This window comes from Pseudochaenichthys georgianus, chromosome 5 (assembly GCF_902827115.2).
Source record: "Pseudochaenichthys georgianus chromosome 5, fPseGeo1.2, whole genome shotgun sequence".
Lineage (NCBI taxonomy): Eukaryota > Metazoa > Chordata > Actinopteri > Perciformes > Channichthyidae > Pseudochaenichthys > Pseudochaenichthys georgianus.
Window position 1 is genome coordinate 5513809 of NC_047507.1, and position 23271 is coordinate 5537079.

A 23271-nucleotide genomic window follows, 5' to 3' on the forward strand; every position below is an offset into this window, starting at 1 on the left:
ATGTTTACGACTTACTGCAACTCCATTGACTTTAGAGCGGGACACACAAAACATAAATACTTTAGCTAAACTATGAAACGTGTTCTTTCCTCAGCCGAGAGCGGAAAGTACAAAGCGCTGCTGGAGCATTTTGTTGTTTCCAGCTTGTGAAATGAGTTGCGCCTTTGTCCCGCCACTGTAAACAATTCCCTTCAGCAGAACAATAAAGCGGCCGATAGCGGGGGCCAGTTTTCTCTCTTTCCGCTGTTTACTTATCTGTTGTTTAATTAAAGGGCCTCTTTTCTTCAGGCTCCCATTGTTTCAGAAGCACGGCCGGAGACCCGGCAGGGGTCAAAGGGTTAACAGCCGTCAACTGTGTCTTTTTTTTTCTTCTCTTTCTCTTTTTCCCGAAAGAGGCCCCCACACAAAGGCACGGGTTCACCTGCAGCCCAGCCCGCGGCTCCCCCCCCCCCCCCCTTCCCTATTGTGTGGCCCCATTTGAATTGATTATGTTTAGAAGGCTGGTTGTGATTGGTCGTGAAGGGCGTGGTTGATTGGATAGTTTTGTATCTTGTCAGCCGGGGAGCAACCTTGCGCGTGCAATCTGTCTGTATCCCGAGGAAGGGTTGGAGCCTCCGCAGCACAGCAGCTCGTCCTCAGCCTCCACCTCTCTCTCTCTCTCTCGAACACACACACACACACTCTCTCCCTCTCTCTCTATCTCTCTTCCCCTCGCCGCCGCTCTGCTTCACTCCACACCGCGTGGCCCAGCACTCTGTTTACCCTGCCAGCTAAATGGAGTTTGTCAGGTTTGTCAATATGATTGATTTCTGTGATTTTTTTTCTGCTGCTTTTCTTGTGTAAAAAAAACTTGACAATTTAATTTGACCGGGGAAAAGGGGAGTAAGAAGGAGGCTTTGTTGTGTGTGTGTCTGTCGCTGGTGTTGTGCCATTGTAATTGGTTAATGTTGTAAGAGCGAGGCTGTTACTTTGCCGTAGAGACACTCTCACGGTGGAGGCAGAACGCAGGTGTCATGTACGGTAGACGTTCTTTGCGTTCCCAAACATCTGTATGGATTAGCTGCCGGCGGTTGTCTGGGTGCTGTGCTCACTTTAACTCGTAGCAACAGTTTGTTTAGCTGCTCTTGTTTGTCACTTACAGTATGAGACATCGAAGCTTTCTTTTCAAAGTTCCTCTCTGCCCACGTTGCCCTGTTTGCTTTAGTTATGTGTGCTTTGCTGATAGCGAGCTAACCAGTTGAGCAGGACGCTGCACTGTTCCCGAAAGCTGCTGGAATTATGGAAAGTTCAAGGAATAACAAGAGACAGGTTTGCCTTTTCTTTCTCAGACTATAACGTTATTATCGCCGAGAACATATATCCAGATTAAGGTGTGTAACGTGTGCTGGAAGTCTTTTGGTTTGTTTGCACCGTGTTGGGAGTTATGAGCTGATTTGTGAATGGGTCGCCGGTCAGACGTTGCTCCCGGTGATGACCTAATCCTCCCGGTGTCACGGTGCATTAAGACAGCTCTCTCTTTGACACGGTCGCCACAAAACCACGCCGGAGACTCGCTGTCACTCCAAATGTCATCGCTCGGATCTTCCTGAAAAGTTGTGCGTGCGTGTGTGTGTGTGTGTGTGTGTGTGTGTGTTCTGTGTGTGCTTGCAACAAAGGGATTGCAGAGTCCAAGTTGGATGTGACAGCTTTGAGGTTTCACAGCGAAGACAGCTATTGACTTTCCTCTAGTTTAACGAGTGTTACTACTCGGCGTTTCCACTTCTTCCCCTGCGTCTGTTCTCGGGCAGCAATGTTTCAGCACCTTGCATCAGGGGGGTAACAAAGTGTTCGGAGACTTCGGGAGTCTAAACAAGGCGGCGTAATGCCGTGCAGCTGTGCCGAGACTCGCGGTTTGGGAGAGCTGGAGTGCGAGCTGATTGGGCTGACAGTTTGTAATCAAAGTTGATGTATTGTTCATTAGTAGTGCATTAGCCCTTTCAGGCCGGGCCGTTATTTGTGCGGCGGCCCTGTCAGTTCCAGGGGCTCGGAGCACCTGTCATTTCTAAACCATGACATAGCCAGCCAGATATTAGTACCCGGAGTTAAGAGGGGGGTAACAGAGGCGCTCGCTGGGGTATCCTTTACAGGGACGGTCTGTGCTTTGTACTGCAGCAGGCAGCACACCGAGGAGACGCGGTGATGTAGTGAGCCACCAGCTGCTCTCCGCTCTAAAACGTGTTTTTACTTGAACAGAAAACACTTATTCTTTCTGTTTTGAAGGGTCGTTATCGCTCTGTGTTCCAGAGAGGAAGATTAACTCCACACTCGTGTCTCAAAGGGTTAAGACTGTAGGGTAATAAGTGGATTACACGGTGTGTTTAAGGTCTTTTGTTGCTCCTCGTTATATATTTCTAAAAACATTCAGTATTGAAATGTTGCACGTAGAAGAAAGGCTTCACTATGTGGGTCGTTGGGAGCACGACCACTCATTCTTATGTAACCCCACGGTGTTTGTTTCTATATGATCTAACTAATTGGTTGTGTACGAGCGTTTAAAAGCAGCACCATTTGTGGCCCCTTTGCTCTGCCGTCATGGAAACGAGGATTAGCTTAGAATGGCAACAATCTGCACGAGGATGTGTCAGCCATTGTCTTTTAACTACACTTTCATTTAAAGGGGATTTTTTGTGGGGGCCGTGATCTTAATTAAATCTCAACCGACTCTGATAATGCACCCCGAAGACGTGCGGTGTTGCGTAACCCCCCCCCCCCCCCAAGCAGCGGTTTGTAAGACGTTTCGGGGGGAAAGGTGAGGAGAGACGCTGGTGTGTAGGATCGAAGCTGTCAGCTTGAATTTGTTATCCAACTCAGAACCACTGTGGCTGTGTGAGAGGAGGCGGGGCTTCAGAGGGACGAGTGACAGCACGCTGAGAGGACATTAGGGTTGTTTTATGAAGCTGGGTTTATGTATTTGTTTGAAATGTGTTTGTGGTCAATGTTCACCTGTATGCATATGTCTGAATCAGGTGTTTTTATATTGCTCCTATTATGATGATAATATGACCAGAAAAGACCTGCTCATAGATTTTGAGTTTATTGTCAAGGGATTTGCTTTGGTGTTAAACGGTGTATTCTTAAACACAGTAGAAGGAATTAAGATTTAAAAATAAGCAAATATGTTGCAAAACGATATTTAAAACTAATGCAAATAAAAAAAGGATATGTTTTCAAGACGGAACAAAATAGTAAGTACAATGAGAAAATGAGAAATTGGCTTTTTTTTCTTTTTTAAGGACAATATTTCTGAATCAGTTTCCACATACGATGGATTTGGTTAGGTGTGTTATAGTGCACACAGTAAGAGGACTTATGTTGCAAAGACAAGTAAATATTATAAAAACTAACGATAAAATAAGAAAAACAGGAAATATAAAAACGAAAGTCAGTAGAGTAAGAATAGGACTAATTAGGACAGTATTTCCGAATTGAATGTGGAAGAGCTGTGGCGTTTTAATATCATTGTGCAGGAATGTGGAGTGTAAGGATGATGTGGGTTAATGTGAGGGACTCTGGGAGGGGTCAGGAGGGGGGGGGCACAGGCTTTGTTGATGAGACCAGTTTTGTTGTTTATTTTCTGGAATACGAATCTATCAAAAGATGGTGATGAAAAAGGAAGGTTGTGTGTGGTGGGGTGGGGGGGGGTGTATGCCCTGTGTGCTGTACCCTCACCTCCAGTGTGGGAAAAGCATGCAGCTTGCAGATCAGCTGGTATTGTTGGGCTCACTTCTCCTCTGGGCGAAAAAAAAAAAAAAAAAAAAAGCCTGTTTGTTTGTTGTCGAAAAGTTAATTAAATGCAATCTTGAACTTTTGTTTTCGGAGTTGCTCAAATACTGACAGCTTCTGACTGCTGACTAATACAGATGATCCAGAGTGGGAGAAAAATGTGGCTGTGATTATGCTGTTTACGTGAGCTGTAAACATCTTTAAAGCGGCCTGATTGTGGACGACGAGGACGGACTAATGGAGGTCTGAACACGTGTAGGGATGCCTTTTTTTAATATTACACAGACTCTGAAATGTGTCTTTATACCCTGAAACGTTATCTGTCCTGCGTCTATTTCCCTTTTTCTTCCAGGGAAATAAATGCTCTCCACTTGAGAGGTTTCAATCATCCTGAATGGTTATATGAAATTAGGCTTCCCAGTCTCGTCGACGACTAATTACGTTCGCACATCATTTTAAGTAGAATCGCTCCCGTGAAATCCCGGCTACATTTCCACGCGGTGAGGTTTGGTTTCCTCTGCAGGCCGAGGTAAAACAACAGCTTCAAACGGACTACCACTCGCTGATTTCTCCAGGGCCCGTTATTCCTTTTTTTACTTCTCCATTCCATTTGATGCCCCCTTACAAAAGAAAGCGAGATGACCCCCGGGAGCACAAATGAAAACGTGATAATTCCCTTTCTTTTCTTTTATCCTGAGCACCTTTCTGCGGCCGGTGCAACGTCTGTGTCTCACCTCCTTGTGGAAAAGGGGGAGGGGGGGTTTGTTATATCCTCCTTCACTCCTCACGTGCACTGACCTCTGACTTGTGATGGGGGGGGGGGGGGGGGATCTTCATTAACTCTTAATCAGTGGCTATTTAACATTTTCACATGTGCAGCTTGTGATAGATAACCATGTGGCTTTACTTTTGCTCTTGAAGTTGGCTTACTGTAGGTGTCTTTTAATACCGTGTGTGTGTGTGTGTGTGTGTGTGTGTGTGTGTGTGTGTGTGTGTGTGTGTGTGTGTGTGTGTGTGTGTGTGTGTGTGTGTGTGTGTGTGTGTGGTGTGTGTGTGTGTGTGTGTGTGTGTGTGTGTGTGTGTGTGTGTGTGTGTGTGTGTGTGTGTGTGAGATATTAAAGTTGTAATGTTTAGGCAAAAAACAACAATTTTGAAAATCTGAAACGTCATTAATAATGAGAATAAAATAAATTAATATCCGTGTGAAAAATATCTTTTTTTTTATATAGTTGTTTTTAAAGAACATTTCATATTTTTAATGAATCACTTTTTATTTATGTCCAAGAAAATGCTCTTTTCAGCTTCTCTGATATGGATATTTTATTGCTATTCTAGGTTTTTTCATAATGAAATGTAAAGTATATTTGTTTGGGACAAAACACATTTAAATAATGTATTAATATATGTTGACATATAGACCTAGCAATTAATTAATTACTGTTTCATAAATAACGAATATAAAATCCAAATAATGTTCTTGTTAAAAGGGATAATTTGTTTTGATGGTAAATGTTTCAAAATGTGTAAATTAATCACGTTTTATTTATTTGTATTTAAATGATTTTTCCATGATTGCAGTTAATGTTCACACATAGTACTTTTGTGTGTGTGTGTGTGTGTGTGTGTGTGTGTGTGTGTGTGTGTGTGTGTGTGTGTGTGTGTGTGTGTGTGTGTGTGTGTGTGTGTGTGTGTGTGTGTGTGTGTGTGTGTGTGTGTGTGTGTGTGTGTGTGTGTGTGTGTGTGTGTGTGTGTGCGGCTGTGTGTGTGTGTGTGTGTGTGCGGCTGTGTGTGTGTGTGTGTGTGTGGCTGTGGCCAGCAGGCCTGTGCTGGTACAGTATATCGCCTGCAGTCGCTCGGCAGCTGTGTGAAGGTGTTCCAGCCCTGGATGTGTCTGTGCACCTGGAGAGCGCCACACCTTCGTGAAATCCATAAAAGTCAGCTATCCCTGGCATCCTCAGAATGTCCTCTTTTTCGCACCCTCATATCTGCGGACTAGAATAGAGCCGGGATCCCTCCAGCTATTAGCCCAGTCCCACTCTCTCTCTTTTTATACTATCTTTAGATGGTGATATATGTTTTTCCGTGGATCATCTGGAGTCATGATGTTACCCGGGAGATAACGGAGGGAGTGCACCATATGGGAGTGCTCTAAATGGCGACTGGCGTCCTGTGTTTGCGTTAAATGGGCATGATACAGCGGCCAGGGCAATATTTCTCTCTTAAAGTACCCCCCCCAATACACCCTCCTCCCGCCTCTCCTCTCAATAGGATCCAGTCTTAGGCAGATTCTCACTCCTTCAGCACAGGATTAAATGGTAGTAGTTACATTGATCAATAGGTTAAGAAGCATACCATCCCTCTTGCTGCTAATGACCTCAGTAGTAATGGGTAATAAAATGGGGGTGTGTAATAGCCTCTCGCACAGAGGAGGCTGCTCCGGCTGTAGTTACAGCAGCCAGACGCTGCTCACAAGGCGGAGTGTGAAACCATGATGAGATCTAGGTGTAAAGAATTAAGACGGTTAAATTGAAGGAAATCCCGGGGTAATTCGTCATGAAATTGGCAGCTATCGAGAGCCGGGGTGTGTAAACCCTCACCCTCTATATAATATGGCTTGACAAAATGATTATACATTTGAAAATAAGACAGCTTTAAACACGGCAGTCAGAAAATAGAGCATGCAGTAGATTTTGAACACACGTTATTATTTATCCTCAGTGTGCGTCGGGGGGGGTAAATGTCATGTTTAGACGGGAACTATATATCACGTCACGTATGGCGCTTGCGTGTCAGAAAGACGTGGGTTGACCTTCAAAATAGTTCATCAAAATTAGAAGGGAAAGAAAGGACTTCAGTGGATAATGACTGTGAAATTAGGCGAATGGGAGGCGAGCTATGCAAATGACAGGACAAGTCATGTGCAAGAGTCAAGAGGAAGTGCATATTAAGACGTAATACAGGGGGGATCTGCTTCTGGAGATGTGAAGTGTGTGTTAGTCCTCCTGGGTGGGGCTGGTTCTCCGTCACTCTCCCGGGGGCTGGAGGCTGCCGGCACAGTGTGGCGTTGAGTTAACGGAGAGCATCAAAGCCGCTTCTTTCCTATTTGACATCCCTTGCCCTCTCCTCCACATTTTCTCTACATGTACATGCTGTTCATTATGACTTTGTTTTGTTTAACAATAATGATGCGGAAAGAAAAAAAAAACCATGTTACCGTATGAGATGTTAAGCAACATTCAGAAAATGCATACAAAATTCAAAAGGGGTGTTTAGCTATAAGGCGGAGCCACACTTTGGGTAACCTTGGTGCAGGCGGACTGTCACCGTGTGATCAAGCTGACATACAAAGCATGCTTTATATGCACATGTGCTAACAGTGGGGGGAGAAGAGTCCTGCATTTCAGATCTTACTTAAGTAGAATTACTAACGTACAGGCATCACATATACTCACATACCAAAAGTACACTTTTCACAATCCTATATTAAATGACTGGATTATGATCATTTATGCGATAATGTGTCCATCACAGCGGGTAAAAATACATTCTGCGGCTGGATATCTCAACCCGTCATTATACACCATAGTTGATTCATTAATTGATTTATATTTTGTGTTAGCTAATACTCTGAATCTGTAAAGTGAAGCTGTGGTTAAGCCCACTCAGTGTGGAGATCGAGGAGATGTTTTAAATGAAGCAGCCTAAAGAATACATTGCCAAGTTATTGTGGATACAAATATTGCCACCAACCAATAACAGGTGGCACAACACCACACGAGCCGAGACAGAATACACTCCAAAAGGAATAGTGGGGTTTTATGAAATATTATATATACTGTATCTCATGTGTGTCTTTTTGCTTCTTCGGTGTAATGGACAGTCATATATAGTTATATATCGACAATATAGTCAATATAGTTATATATCGACTTCCAACAGATGTAGTAAAGTATACATATTAAGTAATAAGACATTTAAATTAAAGTCAACTTCAAAATTGTGCTTGAGAACCAAACTTGCCTGCATCCTAACATCCCCGATACAACACCACCACAACATGTTAACAACCCGACACCATCACACACGTCTCAGTTGCTGTTTGTCATCCGAATGTGAAGGAAAGGAGCTTTTAATGGCATCGCACATCATGGCGCTGAGTGGCAGACACACTCGGTGTCCCGTCCGCCGCCCGGGCAATTAAGGCGCCCTGACAACTGTGGGCGCTCTCTCAGTGTCACAACAAATCACTTGTTTTGAGGAGTCATGCACTCACACCTTTCTGCTGGGAGTTAGTGAGAGGGCTGTGTGTGCGTGTGTGTGTGTGTGTGTGTGTTCTTCAGCGTGGCTCCTCCTCCTCCAGGCACCTTGCATCCACCCCATAATAGAACTCTGCTGACAGCCTCTCTAATGAAATGCTCTCACATGACACACTGGGCCAACCGCAGCAGATTTTGAGGCCGTCTTTTCATGTCCTCAGGTATGGCCTATTTGCCATGTTGTATACACGCTGGATCTGAGATGCAGATGCGGATCATATTGAGAGATTGTGTGAGAGGGGAAGGTTGGAGGATGAAGAGGACGGAGGAAGATGTCTCGTGTCCTCAGTCTGGTGTGGTGTCAGAACAGTTAGAGGCGTGTGTGTTAGTTGGAGGGTGTGTAACACATCAAGATAACACTTAGGATGAAGTCTGACAGTCCAGTGTTTACCAAGAGGCTTTCTTTATATCATTTATTTATGTATAATTCAACTGTTTGGATAATAAATGATTGTTAAAGTGGGTTTCTATGCAGAACATCCTCTAATATGGACAGATGTCTTTGTTACTTTAAACGGAATATCTCTGGGACTGACGAGACAACATATTCAACTTCAACTGGAATGGACATTTTTCTAAAATGTTTTCTGCCACTTATAGACAATACATGTAGAACAATGGATCGCTTAATCCAAGTACTGCATTCAGTCGGTCATGCGTTAGTGGATTCTTACATCTATGTGTGTGTGTGTGTGTGTGTGTGTGTGTGTGTGTGTGTTACAGGTTCCAGTTTCAGTGGCTATGATGACACCCCAGGTAATAACTCCTCAGCAGATGCAGCAGATCCTTCAGCAGCAGGTCCTGAGCCCTCAGCAGCTCCAGGTTCTCCTCCAGCAGCAGCAGGCCCTCATGTTACAGCAGGTAATGTGCATCTGACATTTCTCTCATTCGTCTGTAAATCTTCTTTATGGAAAGACAGCAAAGATAAATTCACTTTAAGCTGCCTTACTTTTCATTTGTTTTCCCTCGTTCAACATTCCTCAAAGTATTGAAAATGCTCCTAAAACCCACCGCTGAGTTTATACGACCGACAGGCTTTCACTCACGTGTCGCCTTCTGTCTTTTCTTGCAGCAGCAACTCCAAGAGTTCTACAAGAAGCAGCAGGAACAGCTCCACCTCCAGCTCTTGCAGCAGCAGCAGCAGCAACAGCAGCAGCAGCAGCAGCAGCAGCATGCGGGCAGCAAGCAGAATAAAGAGGTAGGCTGACATCACTCCGAGCGCCTGCCATCACCAAACCGTTGGCCAGACAGAGCATGGAAGGCATGTGTGCTCCCTCCCTCAACCCCATCTGCTTCCAGACTGTGGTTAAAGCACCGAGGAGGGGTGGGGGGGGGATCAAGTGCACTCATGCTTCTGATTAGCATGTCAGACATGCTGCATAAATGGCAACAACTGACTGATACTGTGCTAAGAATACTCTTTTTTTTTCCACAACCACATCCCAATCACAACAACACCCCTGTCTGACATGCTTCTTATTAGCATGATTAGCTCATTAGCATGTCAGTAATGCAGGATGACTGGCATTAACTGAATGATAATGTGCTCAGTATACGTTATTTTTATGAAAGCACATAACATTTATAGTCTTTTTTTTCCAAACATGTGTGACATGCTTCTGATTAGCATGATCAGCTAATTAGCATGTCAGAAATGCTAGACTGTTGGCAACAACTAATACTGTGCTAAGAATGCTCTTATTTATCTGGAACCAGACTATAGTATCTGACATGCTTCTGATAAGCATCATAAGAATACTCTTTTTAAAAAAAAAAACATATTAAATGTAGCTTTTAAGCATTATGTCTGTCATGCTTCTGATTAGCATGATCAGCTAATTAGCATGTCAGAAATGCTAGACTGTTGGCAACAACTAATACTGTGCTAAGAATGCTCTTCTTTATCTGGAACCAGGCTATAGTATCTGACATGCTTCTGATAAGCATCATAAGAATACTCTTTTAAAAAAAAAACATATTAAATGTAGCTTTTATCATGCTAATGCTTGCGATTAGCATGACTAGCAAATTAAGCCGATTAGCATGTCAGGTATGTGGGATAAATGACAACAGCTGATTAATACAGTGCAACAACACTATATTTTCTCTGCAACCGCATTAAATGTGTATTTATTTTTAAATGTATGTCTAACATACCTCCGATTAGAACGATTAGCTAATTAGCATTTCAGACATGCTAGAAAGACGGAACAACTGACTGATATTTCCCGTAGAATACTCTTTAATTTTGAAGTCACATGTTTAGTGTGCACAATAAATGCATAAAATAATAATAATTCCTTACATTTATTATAGCGCTTTTTCAATGACTCAAAGCGCTTTACATATACATACATTACACATATATCATACATGCTATGGTCAGAAACTGTGGACAATACCCACAGGAGCAAGTTCAGGTGAAGTGTCTTGCCCAAGGACACACATAGTATTGAAGTATTGGCAATTGACACTAATACACCAGGACATATCTTTATGGTTTATTGCATTGTCCCTTTGGATAAAGCCTCATCGAAGTGTAATGTAGCCTTGTGAATTGTTATATTTAAAGTAAACAAGTGTCCTGTGCAACAAAGAGATGGCCGCTGCTGCGAGCCTCGTGTGACGAAAGGCAGGACAGGGAGCATATCAATCTGAGAGGCTCTGTAATTAACGTGGAGATGGCGGAGGAAGAGAAGGCATGTCATAGTGAGATATCAGTGCGGAGAGCGCTCCCAGCTTTGTTGCCTACATGTGTATTTTTCTTTCTCTCTCCATCTTTCTTGCTCTCTCCTTGGCGCCCTTCAGAACGGGCAGTGCTCGCTTATAGGCAGCGTCTTAATGCGTGTTAATGACCGGAGGATACGAGCAGCACTGTGGACAAAGCAGATTATTATTGTGCGGTCAGAAGAAGTTCAAAGACGAATCTGGGCATTTCTGCTCCCGTCCCCGTTGAGCTCCGTGTTTGGAGAGTGGAGGAAGCAGGAGAACATTAAGCCCGATGTGAGACTCACACACATGCTCACACTTACACACACGCGCACGCACACACGTCCGCGTCCTGTCGAAGCTCCCAACTTCAAAGTCGTAGCTCCCTAATTAATGAACTGCGGGCTTCAGTTTGGACAAGTTGTGGCGTGATGCTCCCATAAATCAACATGACAGCGGAGCTCCTCGGCCTCAGATAGGGCCTGTCACCAAGTCGCATCTGATGTAAACACGAGAGGGGCAAAGGGGGAGAAAAGAGAGGGAGGGAGGAGGGGGGGGCAAGGAGGTGCAATTGATCAGTTGAATGGAGCATGAGAATAAAAGAAAAAAGAACTTTTGAAGCATATTATGTGTGATCACAGGAAATGGATGCAGCCTCGAGAGGCTCTCCCCCTCCGCCCGTGTTTTCTTTCTCTCCCCATCACCATCGCTCTCGCCTTTTTCTTTTTTTCCCTTCCTAGTCGCAGCCATCAAAAGACAGAATAAGAATTATGCAGTGACTCCCCTGTGGCGGCCAGACAATAACCCCCTGTTGTTGCTTTGTGCCTATTTTATTTTAAAGACATCAAAATTTAGTTTCTCAAAGATCTTTAACTTTATATTTGAAGCTTGACAATACGGCCTGCCAGTGTCACTCTTTATCATTTGTCAGGGACTGTATTTTTCTCTCCCTCATGCCACTTCTTGTTAACCTCTTATTTGGTCTATTGGGGATCGGGCTTTTTTAATGTGTCTGCATGCTGGGAGCGCACAGGAGCTCCTGTCAGCTGATGGGACCCGAAGAGAGAAAAAGAATGTGACGGGGAGAGAGTTAAATTCATTTGCAATACTCGATTTTTCCTTTCTTCTCTTTTTTCCTCCCTCCTCTTCAGAAAAGCCACCCTCTATTTATTTAGCGTTTTGATGAAAGACATTGTTCCTTGTGAACTCCCACCCCCGTAGCACTGTTATCTTTCTGTCAGGGAGGAACAGAAAAGCACTGAAGACACGAGAAACTTTCCTCACACTGAAGGACATAAGATCAGAGCAGATCACAGTCCACCTGCATGTCTAACTCGTTCCTCTCACGTGCCCCCTCCCTCATGTTGGGTCACACATAACCCCGTGAAGGAATGAGGCGACTCATCAATTATGACCGTCTTCCACCACTGTCAGAGCGTCTTCCCTCCCTGATTGATCCAATGAGACGACCCCACTCGCCGTAATAGACCGCTGCTGCCCAGAGCTTTATTTTTAGAGAGGGTGTGGGGGGGGAAGGGAGAGGAAGGCCGTTAGACCCTAGGCTGTGTCAGGGGTTTTCAGAGACCTGACAGCCATGCTGCTCCGAGACCTTTTTTGTGTGCACTTGATTGTGAGAAGTAAACAAAGCGGTGTATCCTGTGTTTGGAAACAGGGCGCGGTGCACAGCTTGGCAGACCCTGCAGTGCTTTTAGTGCCCCCCCCCCCCCCCCCCCCCCAGCCACCACCCCCCCCCCGGCCGCTTTACTTCTGGCCTTGTGTACTCATAAACAGGCCGGGTATCCTGTTGAGTCATTGTATCTGTTGGGAAATCCAAAAGGTGATCTGACAGAGCGACGGTAATGATTAACAGTTACGGTTGTTTGGGCTTAATCGACTACGATTATTTCAGTCTGTCGACAGATCCTTGGTGCTTTACCTTACCTTATATTGACACAATGAGTATTGGTAAAATAAGCTACAGCAATGTGAAAGTAATGACTAAATGGGAAAATAAGAGCTCAGACAGACTAGTTAGTTCACTTTGCCTTTTTCAGATATCTGAGAACTAAGACTATATTTAGTCAAGTCATATTTATATACGTGAATATATCGCCCAGCCCACAATGTGGATTACCGTACTTTTCGGACTATAAACCGCGACTTTTTCCCCCATTTTTTTTTGTACAGCTAACGGCCACTAGGGAACCTCCTAAATCTATGGATTTTACAGGTAACATGAACCACCTTTAACTCTACGGGCTCTATGACCGGTCCGCGCCCGCCACCTTTAAGGGGCGGGAAAAGCTGGAGGCCGGAAAAGAGTGAGACAGGTAGGCGCCAAAGTAAAAGTGGAACCGAGAGACAGAACGAGAGCAAGACAGACGGACAATGTAGCTGCTGCGGCTCATATGCAGGTGCGCGAAAAGTACGGTAGTCTAATGTCTATTATGAAGAACAACCCTATTTTGGGGACATTTTGCCGAGTTGACTGAGGATTTGTTGAGAGCATGGGACTCTGTCATCTAAACAACATCTCATTTGTTTTGACTCAAAGGGGATTTTTTGGGAATATTGGATAATTTCCTTCTATTTATTATTCTGACTTCTCCGCTCTCACATCACCTCTCAAAGTTCACACATGTCACTAACCAGCGCCACAAAAGGTCTCCTCCTGTCCCTCAAGACACACCAGCCTTTAGAGGAGAACAGCTTTGAGGAAACAACACAACAGCTATCTTTTGCTAGTTCACAGTGTGGAGCGTGTTGTGGGGAAAGCGTGTCCCTGAACGCAGCGCGGTGCCGGGGAGAGTTGCTCCGGTGGTTATTAAGCACTCTGGTTTAGTCACACGTTGTTTGCTGAATTATGAATGGCTGTAATTAAATTCCTGTGGCTCTTATTATGAATGATTAACTATGTTGTTTCATTGTTTGTCATTTGCCTCGCGACTCCTCGTTAATTAAGGGAGACAGAGAGAGAGAGATGTACGCCGCACCTGTCTTCACACACTAAAAGCAAAATATTATGAAAATCACGCTCGGCTATTGTGCACGAGAATCGATGAATGTGTTTTCTTATGAATGAACGTGTTGTTCTGAAGTGTTTTACTACCTGGGAACTTCCTGGCGCCCGGATCTAAAGATGTTCTTCCTGAAGAGCGTTACAGGAATGTTTGCACTGGTTGTTATGCTTCTGTATTTCTGTGTGCTGATGGTGTGTGTGTGTGTGTGTGTGTGTGCCCACAGCAGCAGATGTCTGCCCAGCAGCTGGCCTTCCAGCAGCAGCTCCTGCAGGTCCAGCAGGTCCAGCAGCAGCACCTGCTCAACCTCCAGAGGCAGGGGCTGCTCACCATCCAGCCCGGGCAGACCGGCCTGCCGCTGCACTCCCTCACCCAGGGTCAGTACCTGCTCACACCACAGCACTGTGTACAACTACAACCCTATACTGCACTGTGTACAAATACAACCCTATACTGCACTGTGTACAAATACAACCCTATACTGCACTCTGTCAAATATCAACAACACACCGGGGACAATGAAACGCCGCTTTTTAACTCCAACATATTCAAAGGACGTGTTGGAATGTGTCTTCAGATGTCAAATTAAGAGGTACTCCAAGTATGACAAAAGTATATGGTTATCATGTATCTGTTTATTGATACCACGGCACTGCATATAACTACAACCCTCTGTCGAATATCCTGTCAACATAACACTGAAACACAACTATGTCCCCGGATTCAAGGCTTTAGTTGTCATGTGTACATACAGTAGCTACAGTGTAGATATGTCAATGAACATCTTAGGTCCCAGGCTCCTCCAACAGTGCAACACAATAAAACAGATACAATAGTGCAAGTACAAATGAAATAGAATAGAAATAGTGCCAGGAGAGTCTATATACAAGTAATTGGAATATTAGATAATTAATGTGTAAGTTGCAACCAGATGAATGTCGTTCCGGTGTTTAACAGTCTTATGGCCGGTGGAATGAACTGGACGATGAAACGCCTCTTTTTGACGCCAACATATTCAAAGAATGTTTTAGAATGAGTCTGCAGATGTACAATTAAGATTGACTCTGACAAAAGTACATTATCTGTTTATTAATACCACAGCACTGCATATAACGAGGAGCCTCCTGTCAGACATCCTGTACATAATTAGTCAACGGCTCAACGCTGTGCAAACAAAACTCTGTCTGGGTGAAATATGACATCTGATTGAACAGTGTCAAAACGTGCCAACATGGATGATCCTGGTCTTTGAAATGAAATGCTATTATGTGTCCATTGGAACGTAGTAAATGCTAAACTATGGTGCCAGAGTCTAACAATTAGAGAAAGAATATTAAGTGAGTCATAACCACAAGGAGAAATATCATAAATGTGGCATTTTACAAAACGGTATTTCAAAGACTTTTTGACATAAGTATGATTTAAATGATTTAGACATAGCTTTGGTTAGTGGAAGAAGAAGAAAAAAGATGTATATATATGAATCTAGAGAAAGGTGTTAAATAGGCAGGGTTCTTACGGTCATTAAAAACCTGGAAAAGTCATGGAAAATAATATTTTTTCCAAAGTCATGGAAATGTAACTAAAGTTGCATCAAATATAATTAATATTTTATCTAATCGCCGAAATAGTAATACTATAATGATAATAAATACTGTATCGTGTGGTAATGAAATGTAAAATGGCTTTTAACTGACGAGGTGTTTTGCTGGTGAGAGTTTAGTTGCTTCAGCTGTAGAAGCTACTAAGCCTACTATTGGATTTGTTTTAGAGGCACGACATGTTTCATATGCAGACCTTATTTTCCTGTTCCATGTTAGAATAAACCATTTTCCGTGGTACCACTGAAGAGTTTTTTTGGACATGGAAAATTAGGTAAAGGTCACGGAGAGGTCATGGAAAACCATTGGTGAAAAAGTGTCTGAACCCCGAATAGAGAGTGCAGACTGGAACACACATTAATTATAAGCGGTAAAATACTCAAATGATGGTACATATGGCAACATGTCCAAATCATCGTACCAATACGGTGGAATGAGCTCCCCATTGACATCAGGACCGCAGAAAGCTCACACACCTTCCGGCGCAGACTGAAAACTCATCTCTTTCGACTCCACTTCGAGCGATAGAATGACTAACAAAGAACTGCTAACAGAGCACTTATATACTAATAAAGGACTGGCTTATCTACAGCCAGTTGAGTAGCACTTGAAACGATTGGCTCTTTGAAACCTGATGTTCTTTATGATTCTGTTTTCTTCAAGGTTGTGTCTTCCTGGTCGAATGTACTTATTGTAAGTCGCTTTGGATAAAAGCGTCAGCTAAATGCAATGTAATGTAATGTATGCGACGCCGCCGAACAAACCGTGTGAAGGTTTTTTTATAATAAGGAAAACACTCCAAAATAATTGAAATGTTTAGTTAGATAAGGTAGGAGTTGCAGAAACGGCTAATGTATGTCTTCAGATGTTTTGAGTGTTTTATATGCTGCTGTTATTGCTCTGCAGAAGAACCTGTTCATATTTGCTTAGTCAAAGTGAACAACGCACCACTTTAGTCTGAAACCCAATACTGTGTGTGGTTTTAGTGGCTCAGGACCATAAATCCTAACTAAACACTTACTTATTACAAAATGTATAATCCCTCCGGGTTCACTGTTTGCTGCAGGTTCATTGTGGTGTGCCACACTTTGTCTTACATTAGTGAATTCAATCAATTTGTTACTCGAAGGGAAAAATATCGCAAATTATTTTGATGATTTATTAATTGCTTTAATGCTTTAAAGAAAAAAGCAGTTTTCAGCGACTAAGTTCTTCTACCTTTTCTGGTTTATACCACAATTAATTGAACATCTTTAGGTTTTTGAGCGTCAAATCAAGACGTTTAAAAACATCACGTCTGAATGTTAGAAACCGAGATGAACGTTTAACCTGGTTTATAAAATAATTGTCATTCTAATGGAACATCTCTTAGTTGTTGCCCTTTTTTTACTGTTTTCAGAATAACTGTATTTGTCCCACATGTTGAATCATCCTGGACTCTAGCAGTATTAGAACGCCAGTGTTCAGAGTGTCCGTGCTCTGCCCTGTGCGCGGCGTCCTGGTGGCAGTCTCCTTCAGCCCTGGATCTATTGTTCCTAAACTGCCCGTGAACTTGTCACTGTGACAGCGCCTGGTACTCGATAGGGACTGGCAGACAATATTTGTTGTTTGGCCAGGAAGTTTATTTCTTTATTCATCCTTTTAATATTTTGCTAAGGAGTGGTCCCTCGTGACAAAGACGCCGTCATAAAGGTTTCAGGACATGACATTGACTATTCATTCCCAGCTAAGACAAACAGTTTTGAAATAACAAGATAAGAGCGATAAAAAACGGTGAGGGTTGGGGGGTGGTTAGGTAATAGGCAAACACAAACAGGGTTTGTACAGTGGTGTTATTGTTTGGACTGGGTATGGAATCACTCATCCACCCGCAAACGATCGCCTTGGGCACAGGCGTGGAGCGCCGCGCTGTGTGTGTCAGATGTCTGGCAAACACACACACCCCTTGAGTAAAGCATTTTGTGGTGATATTGCTATTGTATAACTGTATTGCTGATGGATTTCACAACAGTCTAAGAACATCCTGTTTACACTGTGTCAACACCAAATACCTGTGAGGCATCTCGCTTTATCAAAAGACTTGGTGTCTTTAACTCAAACCTCTTTTCACTTTTGAGTTCACTTTATCATGACTCACGAGTGAACTGTTAGAACAAGTGGGTTTAAATAACCAATTGCATCAGAACAAACTTTTACAATGCAGACACCCCTAACTGGGATGTTTTGGTTGACAAGCTCTGTTGTGATTGGTCAACCGCTTAGAGATGTCCCGCCCGTTAGTCTATCACGTACAATGTGTTGGAGCGCTAGCCAATAGAAGCACAAGTAGGGATGTCCCGATCACCTTTTTTTGCTCCCGATCCGATTCCGATCATTTGATTTTGACAATCTGCCGATACCGATTTTTCCCGATCCGATCTTTATGCAATGCATTAAGAGAAAAAAAAGGTAACAGATAACGGCTGGTCATCCAACGCGATGAGTTCAGCTATCTTATTGTGTTGGCCTTTTTACTGTTCTGGGCCTTTTGAAAGCCTCTGAAAGTGTCGGTTGTTTCAGTGCCGTTACCTGAGTGGCCGCTGTGTACTCGCCGTGTTGTTGTTGGTGTTTGTTTCTCAGGTGGCGTGTTAGATTGGTCGTGTTGAACGTAGCTCTGTTCTTTCCACCACGCGGAACCTCCGCCTTGCAAACATTGCATCTGGCTGTTACACTGCCTTCGCTTTCAATTTTATAATACTTCCAAACTCCTGACATTTTCTCTGTCCCGACTCCCGAGTCACCAGCTGGACGTAGCCTCTCGTTAGCTTGCTGCTACTATTAGACACTGCGCCCACTCTGTTGCTTTCAGAGGAATAAGCAACCAGGTCTGAAAACAAGCCCAAAAGAAGCAACACATACATGATGTTGTGTAATTTTAAACCAAAACTAAGTCCTCAGGATGACTTTAAGACGTGAACATGGTCATTTTTGTTTTGTAATATTAAATTAAAAAAAAATATTTTATAAAAAAAAAAAATCCCGATCCCCGATTTTTTGAAAATCACGTGATCGGCTCCAATCCCCGATCACGTGATCAGATCGGGACATCTCTAAGCACAAGGGTTGCTTCGTGATGTCACTATGTTCTGGAAGTAAACAAAGAGTCCAATGGAGGCGTTTTAGACGGGGGGGGGGGGGGTGTTTTTGGGGGATAAACTGTGAGATTTTAGCCTTCGCAGACACAAATCTATAGAACTCTCCAGGAAAGGGCATAATACTGCTTATGCTTAATATTTTCATTTTTGTATTAGCTTATTATCTGAATCTAACTAGTGATTAAAGTCTCATAACAATGCAGTAAAAGGTATTGAGTAGCATCGACTGAAAACACTGGTTGTGAGTGAATGTTCCCCATTCAGCCAACGATGTGAAGTGAGTTGTTTGCAAATGTCTCTCAGGTCTGGAATGTACACTCAGTGTTGCCCTCTTCTCACAACCAGTCGAACCTGGTTGGTCTGCGTATCCGTCGACGGTACACTCCGTGCCTCCGACAGCTGTTGCAACAATCGGGCTTCTTGTGCTCCAGGCCCGCTCGGTTCGTCTTCCTATCCTACACATTTTCTGCTTGACTGTTTGAAGTTATTGATGACCTTTCTGTTTTCCACATCACTAAACTCTTTCACGCATCAGCGGGCCGGGGCCTGTGGTGCCCAGATCTGATCTGCAATACTCAGCTAGCAGTTAGCACGGCGTCGGAAGTGATGGGTTGATCTGCTCCGTTTGGGGTCCCGCTGAGTATGGATTCAAACTTGCAGGGGGAGGGGGGGGGGGCAGTAAATTGGCATGCCTTTTTAACTGATTATTTCCTTCGTTACAAAGTGTAGATATCCATACGATTGATTTAGGAAGCCGGTGTATTATTTCCCATGTGCAGAGACAAAAAGGGAACAAAGGGTTTTCAGATAACCGGTCATTCAACACAAGCAGGTGTGCGATCTGCAGTTGTGTTTCATATACTACCGAGCTCATTTTCCCATCAGCCTCCTGCGGAGTAGCATCATCGACTGACACAGATTACCGTCATGTTCCCCTGCCAAGTCGACGCACTGAAGGAATGCATTTGAATCAGCCGTTCAAACATTTGATAGCACTAATTAAGTACAAACCTCGCAGACAGCGGTTTGAGTGAAAAACAATTGCTCACGTTATCTGGAGTGGAATTTGTTTCTGTTGTCGTAAATTCTTCTGACGTTAATGTCCAAAGTGTTGGAAGCGGCCAGACGCTATCTGTTATAAATTACCACGACGTGTTTGGGGAGGATATAACGCTCATAAATATAAAATTTGATCCACCCTACCCTCCCCCGTCTCACAAACAGCCTGTCCTCTTGACCTGATAAGTGAGTCTGTGTGTGTGTGTGTGTGTGTGTGTGTGTGTGTGTGTGTGTGTGTGTGTGTGTGTGTGTGTGTGTGTGTGTGTGTGTGTGTGTGTGTGTGTGTGTGTGTGTGTGTGTGTGTGTGTGTGTGTGTGTGTGTGTGTGTGTGTGTGTGTGTGTGTGTGTGTGTGTGTGTGTGTGTGTGTGTGTGTGTGTGTGTGTGCTCACCCTGCGAGGTCGCTCTGTAAGAGAGTGAGTTCTTGAAGCTGCACAACATCATTTACGCTGTCTGCGAGAGGCCAGTGGGACGGTGACAAGACAAATTTGTCGGTAATATGAAAGCAAAGAACGTGGCGAGCCGTGAAGTGCTCACGGAGCGGCGGCCCATCGGGGGCAGCGGCGGGTAATGCGGCTGACCTGTCAGTGATTGATACGTCCAGAAGTGGGCTACCGGTGATAGTTCCTGCGGCATTAGGACAGGACATATTTCAGGCCCGAGGGGTGCATATCAGCAGGCCGGTGATTACGGAAACATAAACAGGGGTGCAGTGAAGGTCCCAGCCCGGCGGAACAATAAACTAATAGCGATGTCACTGTCCCCCCACGGCACCGCGAGGAGTAACAGCTCGGTTTAAAGAGCCCGGAGCACGAGGGGCCATTTTTTATTTGGGGGGGATGATGGCCTGCAACTGATGTCATTATGAACCTTAAATCAACTTTCTGCTTGCTTGAACACGGTCGCCCGGGTGCAGGGGGACAAGGACGGGAAAAGGTTGAAGAGCTCGGCCTGTCGGTGTGCCAGAGCTACCTGCCGAGGTGAAATTGAGTTGGGAGGCCGGTGATCAATCAAGTGTCCCAACAACATACATTTTTTAAAGTGCCTGTCCGTGTTTCCCGGCCGTAATGAGCGGAACAGTTGTGTTGAAAAATGGAAAGGGGAAAGATAAACCAATCCGGCATTTAAAGGACGGACAAACCGGGGGACCCGAGGAAGAGGATTCCCAGATCAATGTCATTATGTGTCCCACAGTAATCAGATGGAGAGCATTTCGCCCCAAACACAAAATGAAATACCCTCCGAGACGCTGCTGTAATGACATTGTATTGTCATTTATGTGGAATCATGAGCCATAGCTGTTGTTGGGTTTGAAGAGGTTAGGGTTAGGTAGGAGTCGGGAGAGGGACGAGCAATAAAACTAAGGACTCGATCCAGGAGGAGACAGCCTGGTCCCACTCCGTTACCTCTCTCATCAGACCGCTCTATCCGCTGCGGTTTCATCCGAGTAAACAGTGGCGTCGGGGTCACCGGGACTGCTGGGTAATTGAGCCAGTGTGGGCCGCCCTGTCAAGCACGTCGGCTAAAAATACATCCCCACTGTCACCGGGCACCAAGTGGGGGGAAAATGATTGTTCCCACTGTCGGAGCACAGGACACTCGCATCAACGGTGACCTTCCAGTTCAAGACCAGCTTTCATAGACACAGACACAAAACTTTGGCTCCAAAGTTAAAGCATCAAAACAAAAATGGATCCTTTGAAAAACGCAGTGGCAAACGAGCACTCGGTGGATTAGCATGCCGTAACACAGAGCGCAATGTTAAGCATGTTTAGCCTGTCATGGACGTGCGCTTCGATTAGAGCACATCAAGGCGTCGAAGAGACTACGGGAGAATACAGGCAGGCGGAATGGAGCGGGCGCGTTGAGATGTTCCAACGAGGAACGACGCTCCGTGGAACGTGGACAGGTTATTGATTCGTCCTGTAATCACTTCCTGCTCTTTGATATGCAAACGATCGAGTGTGAATGTACAGCAATGCTATCAGACTCATTTCACAGTTCTTAGCCCCCGCGTCTCTCCGGAGTCCCCCGCCTCATTAGGCCAATGTTCTCCATTACCAGCATAATTAAAATCTTTAGTAGCTTATCAAATTAAAAATATTTTCCCGCTGATCGCATTGAGATCTTCACCTCGCAGTTCTTTTCCACAACAGGAATAAATTAAGACTAAGCATTTCGCACACAATGTCTGACAGTCTGGTGCTTGAAAGGAGCACTTCTGGTATCTATGGAGCTGGTGATGAGAAACGGGGGAGACCGAGGGGGGGGGGGGGGGGGGTGTAAACCCGAGAAGATAAGCATGTGCAAATCATCTTTCATGCGCTGCTCATTTGGAGAATGGATTTAATTAATTGTAATGTTAAACGAGCGGTCTTGCCCATTTGCTCTCTGGTTAAATTCACCGCATATCCGAGGGCTTCTTTCAGCACGCTTGAAACATGTGGTTTATTTAAACACAGATTGGAATACCCCACGACAAATCCACACACATTCACCCTCTTGGATCTTTTAGTGGGCTATTAAAATGTACCCAGATGTTTTGACTGAAAACACAAATAGCTACATAACCGCACCCACGAGGGTTAATCTCATTTGACATATCTCCGCCTTTGTGTCGAACGAAAGTAGACTCGTGTAACAGACGGTAAAGACGGACACGTATATAATATAACAAAGGCTCTCACAGAGACGAGGTTCACACACAACAAGCGGTATCCTTTATTCACCCCCTTGGTGTCGGAGATTGCCATCGCTCACACGCAGGAAAAAAAACCACGCGCTCTGTAAATGTTTTCAAGCCGACAGAAAGATGTCTTCCGTCTTCAAGGGATTTCGTTGTTGTTCAAAGGGCCGTGCGAGCGCCAGTGTGCTTGACTTGTTAAATGAGGTTTAAGTCGTCTGTGTGAATTGGAGGCGGTGCAGGGCTTTAAGTATTTTGCACATTAATGCGCTTTTGAGAATATTACCCCAGGGTCCTGTTCCTCAAGGGGTGGGATGTTTCCCGAGCGTTGCTATTGTACACTTTTCTGTTGTGCGCGTCTCTTGTTGTCGAGAGAAAATGATTATTCAGATTTCATGCCTTGTCTGGGTGTTAATTATTCACTCTGAGCATGAAATCTGCGTGCATGCCAGGGATTTGTGTATACAAACACGCTCCAGATCACAGGGAGGAATGGGAGGGAGAGAAGGAGGTGGCGGAGAGAAGGAGAGAGGGGGGGGGAGCTCTCAGTGCATTACCCTGTAGTGGAATATTTTCTAATTAATACTCGGCTTTGTTTACAGACGCTTTGATTTAATTAAGTGATGAAGAGTCGAGTTGGATTAGCTGCTAATTGATTTAATTATCCAATTTGTTTGTCTCAGGCATGATTCCAGCGGAGCTCCAGCAGCTGTGGAAGGAGGTTACAAACGCTCACGTGAAGGAGGAGCACAACAACAGCCACAACAACGGCCACCGGGGTCTCGACCTGTCCTCCCCGGCGCCGCCAAAGAACACCCACCACAACCATCACGCCTCCTCCAACGGGCAGTACATGAGTCACAAGAGAGAAGCGTGAGTCTCAAAGTGTTTTATAAGTTTCTTGTTTTCCGTCTCGTCTGTGGTTTCACAAAGGGCTTTGGGTCGGAAGCCTGAAAGCATGTTCGCGTGTTGTTCCATGACAGACGCACGGT

General features: G+C 44.4%; 1 protein-coding gene across 12 annotated transcripts in view; it reads left to right on the plus strand.

Annotated features, from left to right (window-relative positions):
* The window catches only part of foxp1b (forkhead box P1b), a 200736-nt gene that overhangs the window by 145440 nt on the left and 32025 nt on the right, over window positions 1-23271 (plus strand). For 7 of the 12 annotated variants that reach the window (XM_071203045.1, XM_034082450.2, XM_034082453.2 and 4 more), the window contains 4 exons: window positions 8802-8939; window positions 9151-9276; window positions 14031-14181; window positions 22963-23152. In XM_071203045.1, the coding sequence (XP_071059146.1) occupies window positions 8802-8939; window positions 9151-9276; window positions 14031-14181; window positions 22963-23152 (605 nt within the window). Of the gene's footprint in view, window positions 1-599; window positions 789-956; window positions 1309-8801; window positions 8940-9150; window positions 9277-14030; window positions 14182-22962; window positions 23153-23271 lie in introns of those variants that run through there. The other 5 variants (XM_034082455.2, XM_071203052.1, XM_071203050.1 and 2 more) reach the window with 5 other exon arrangements.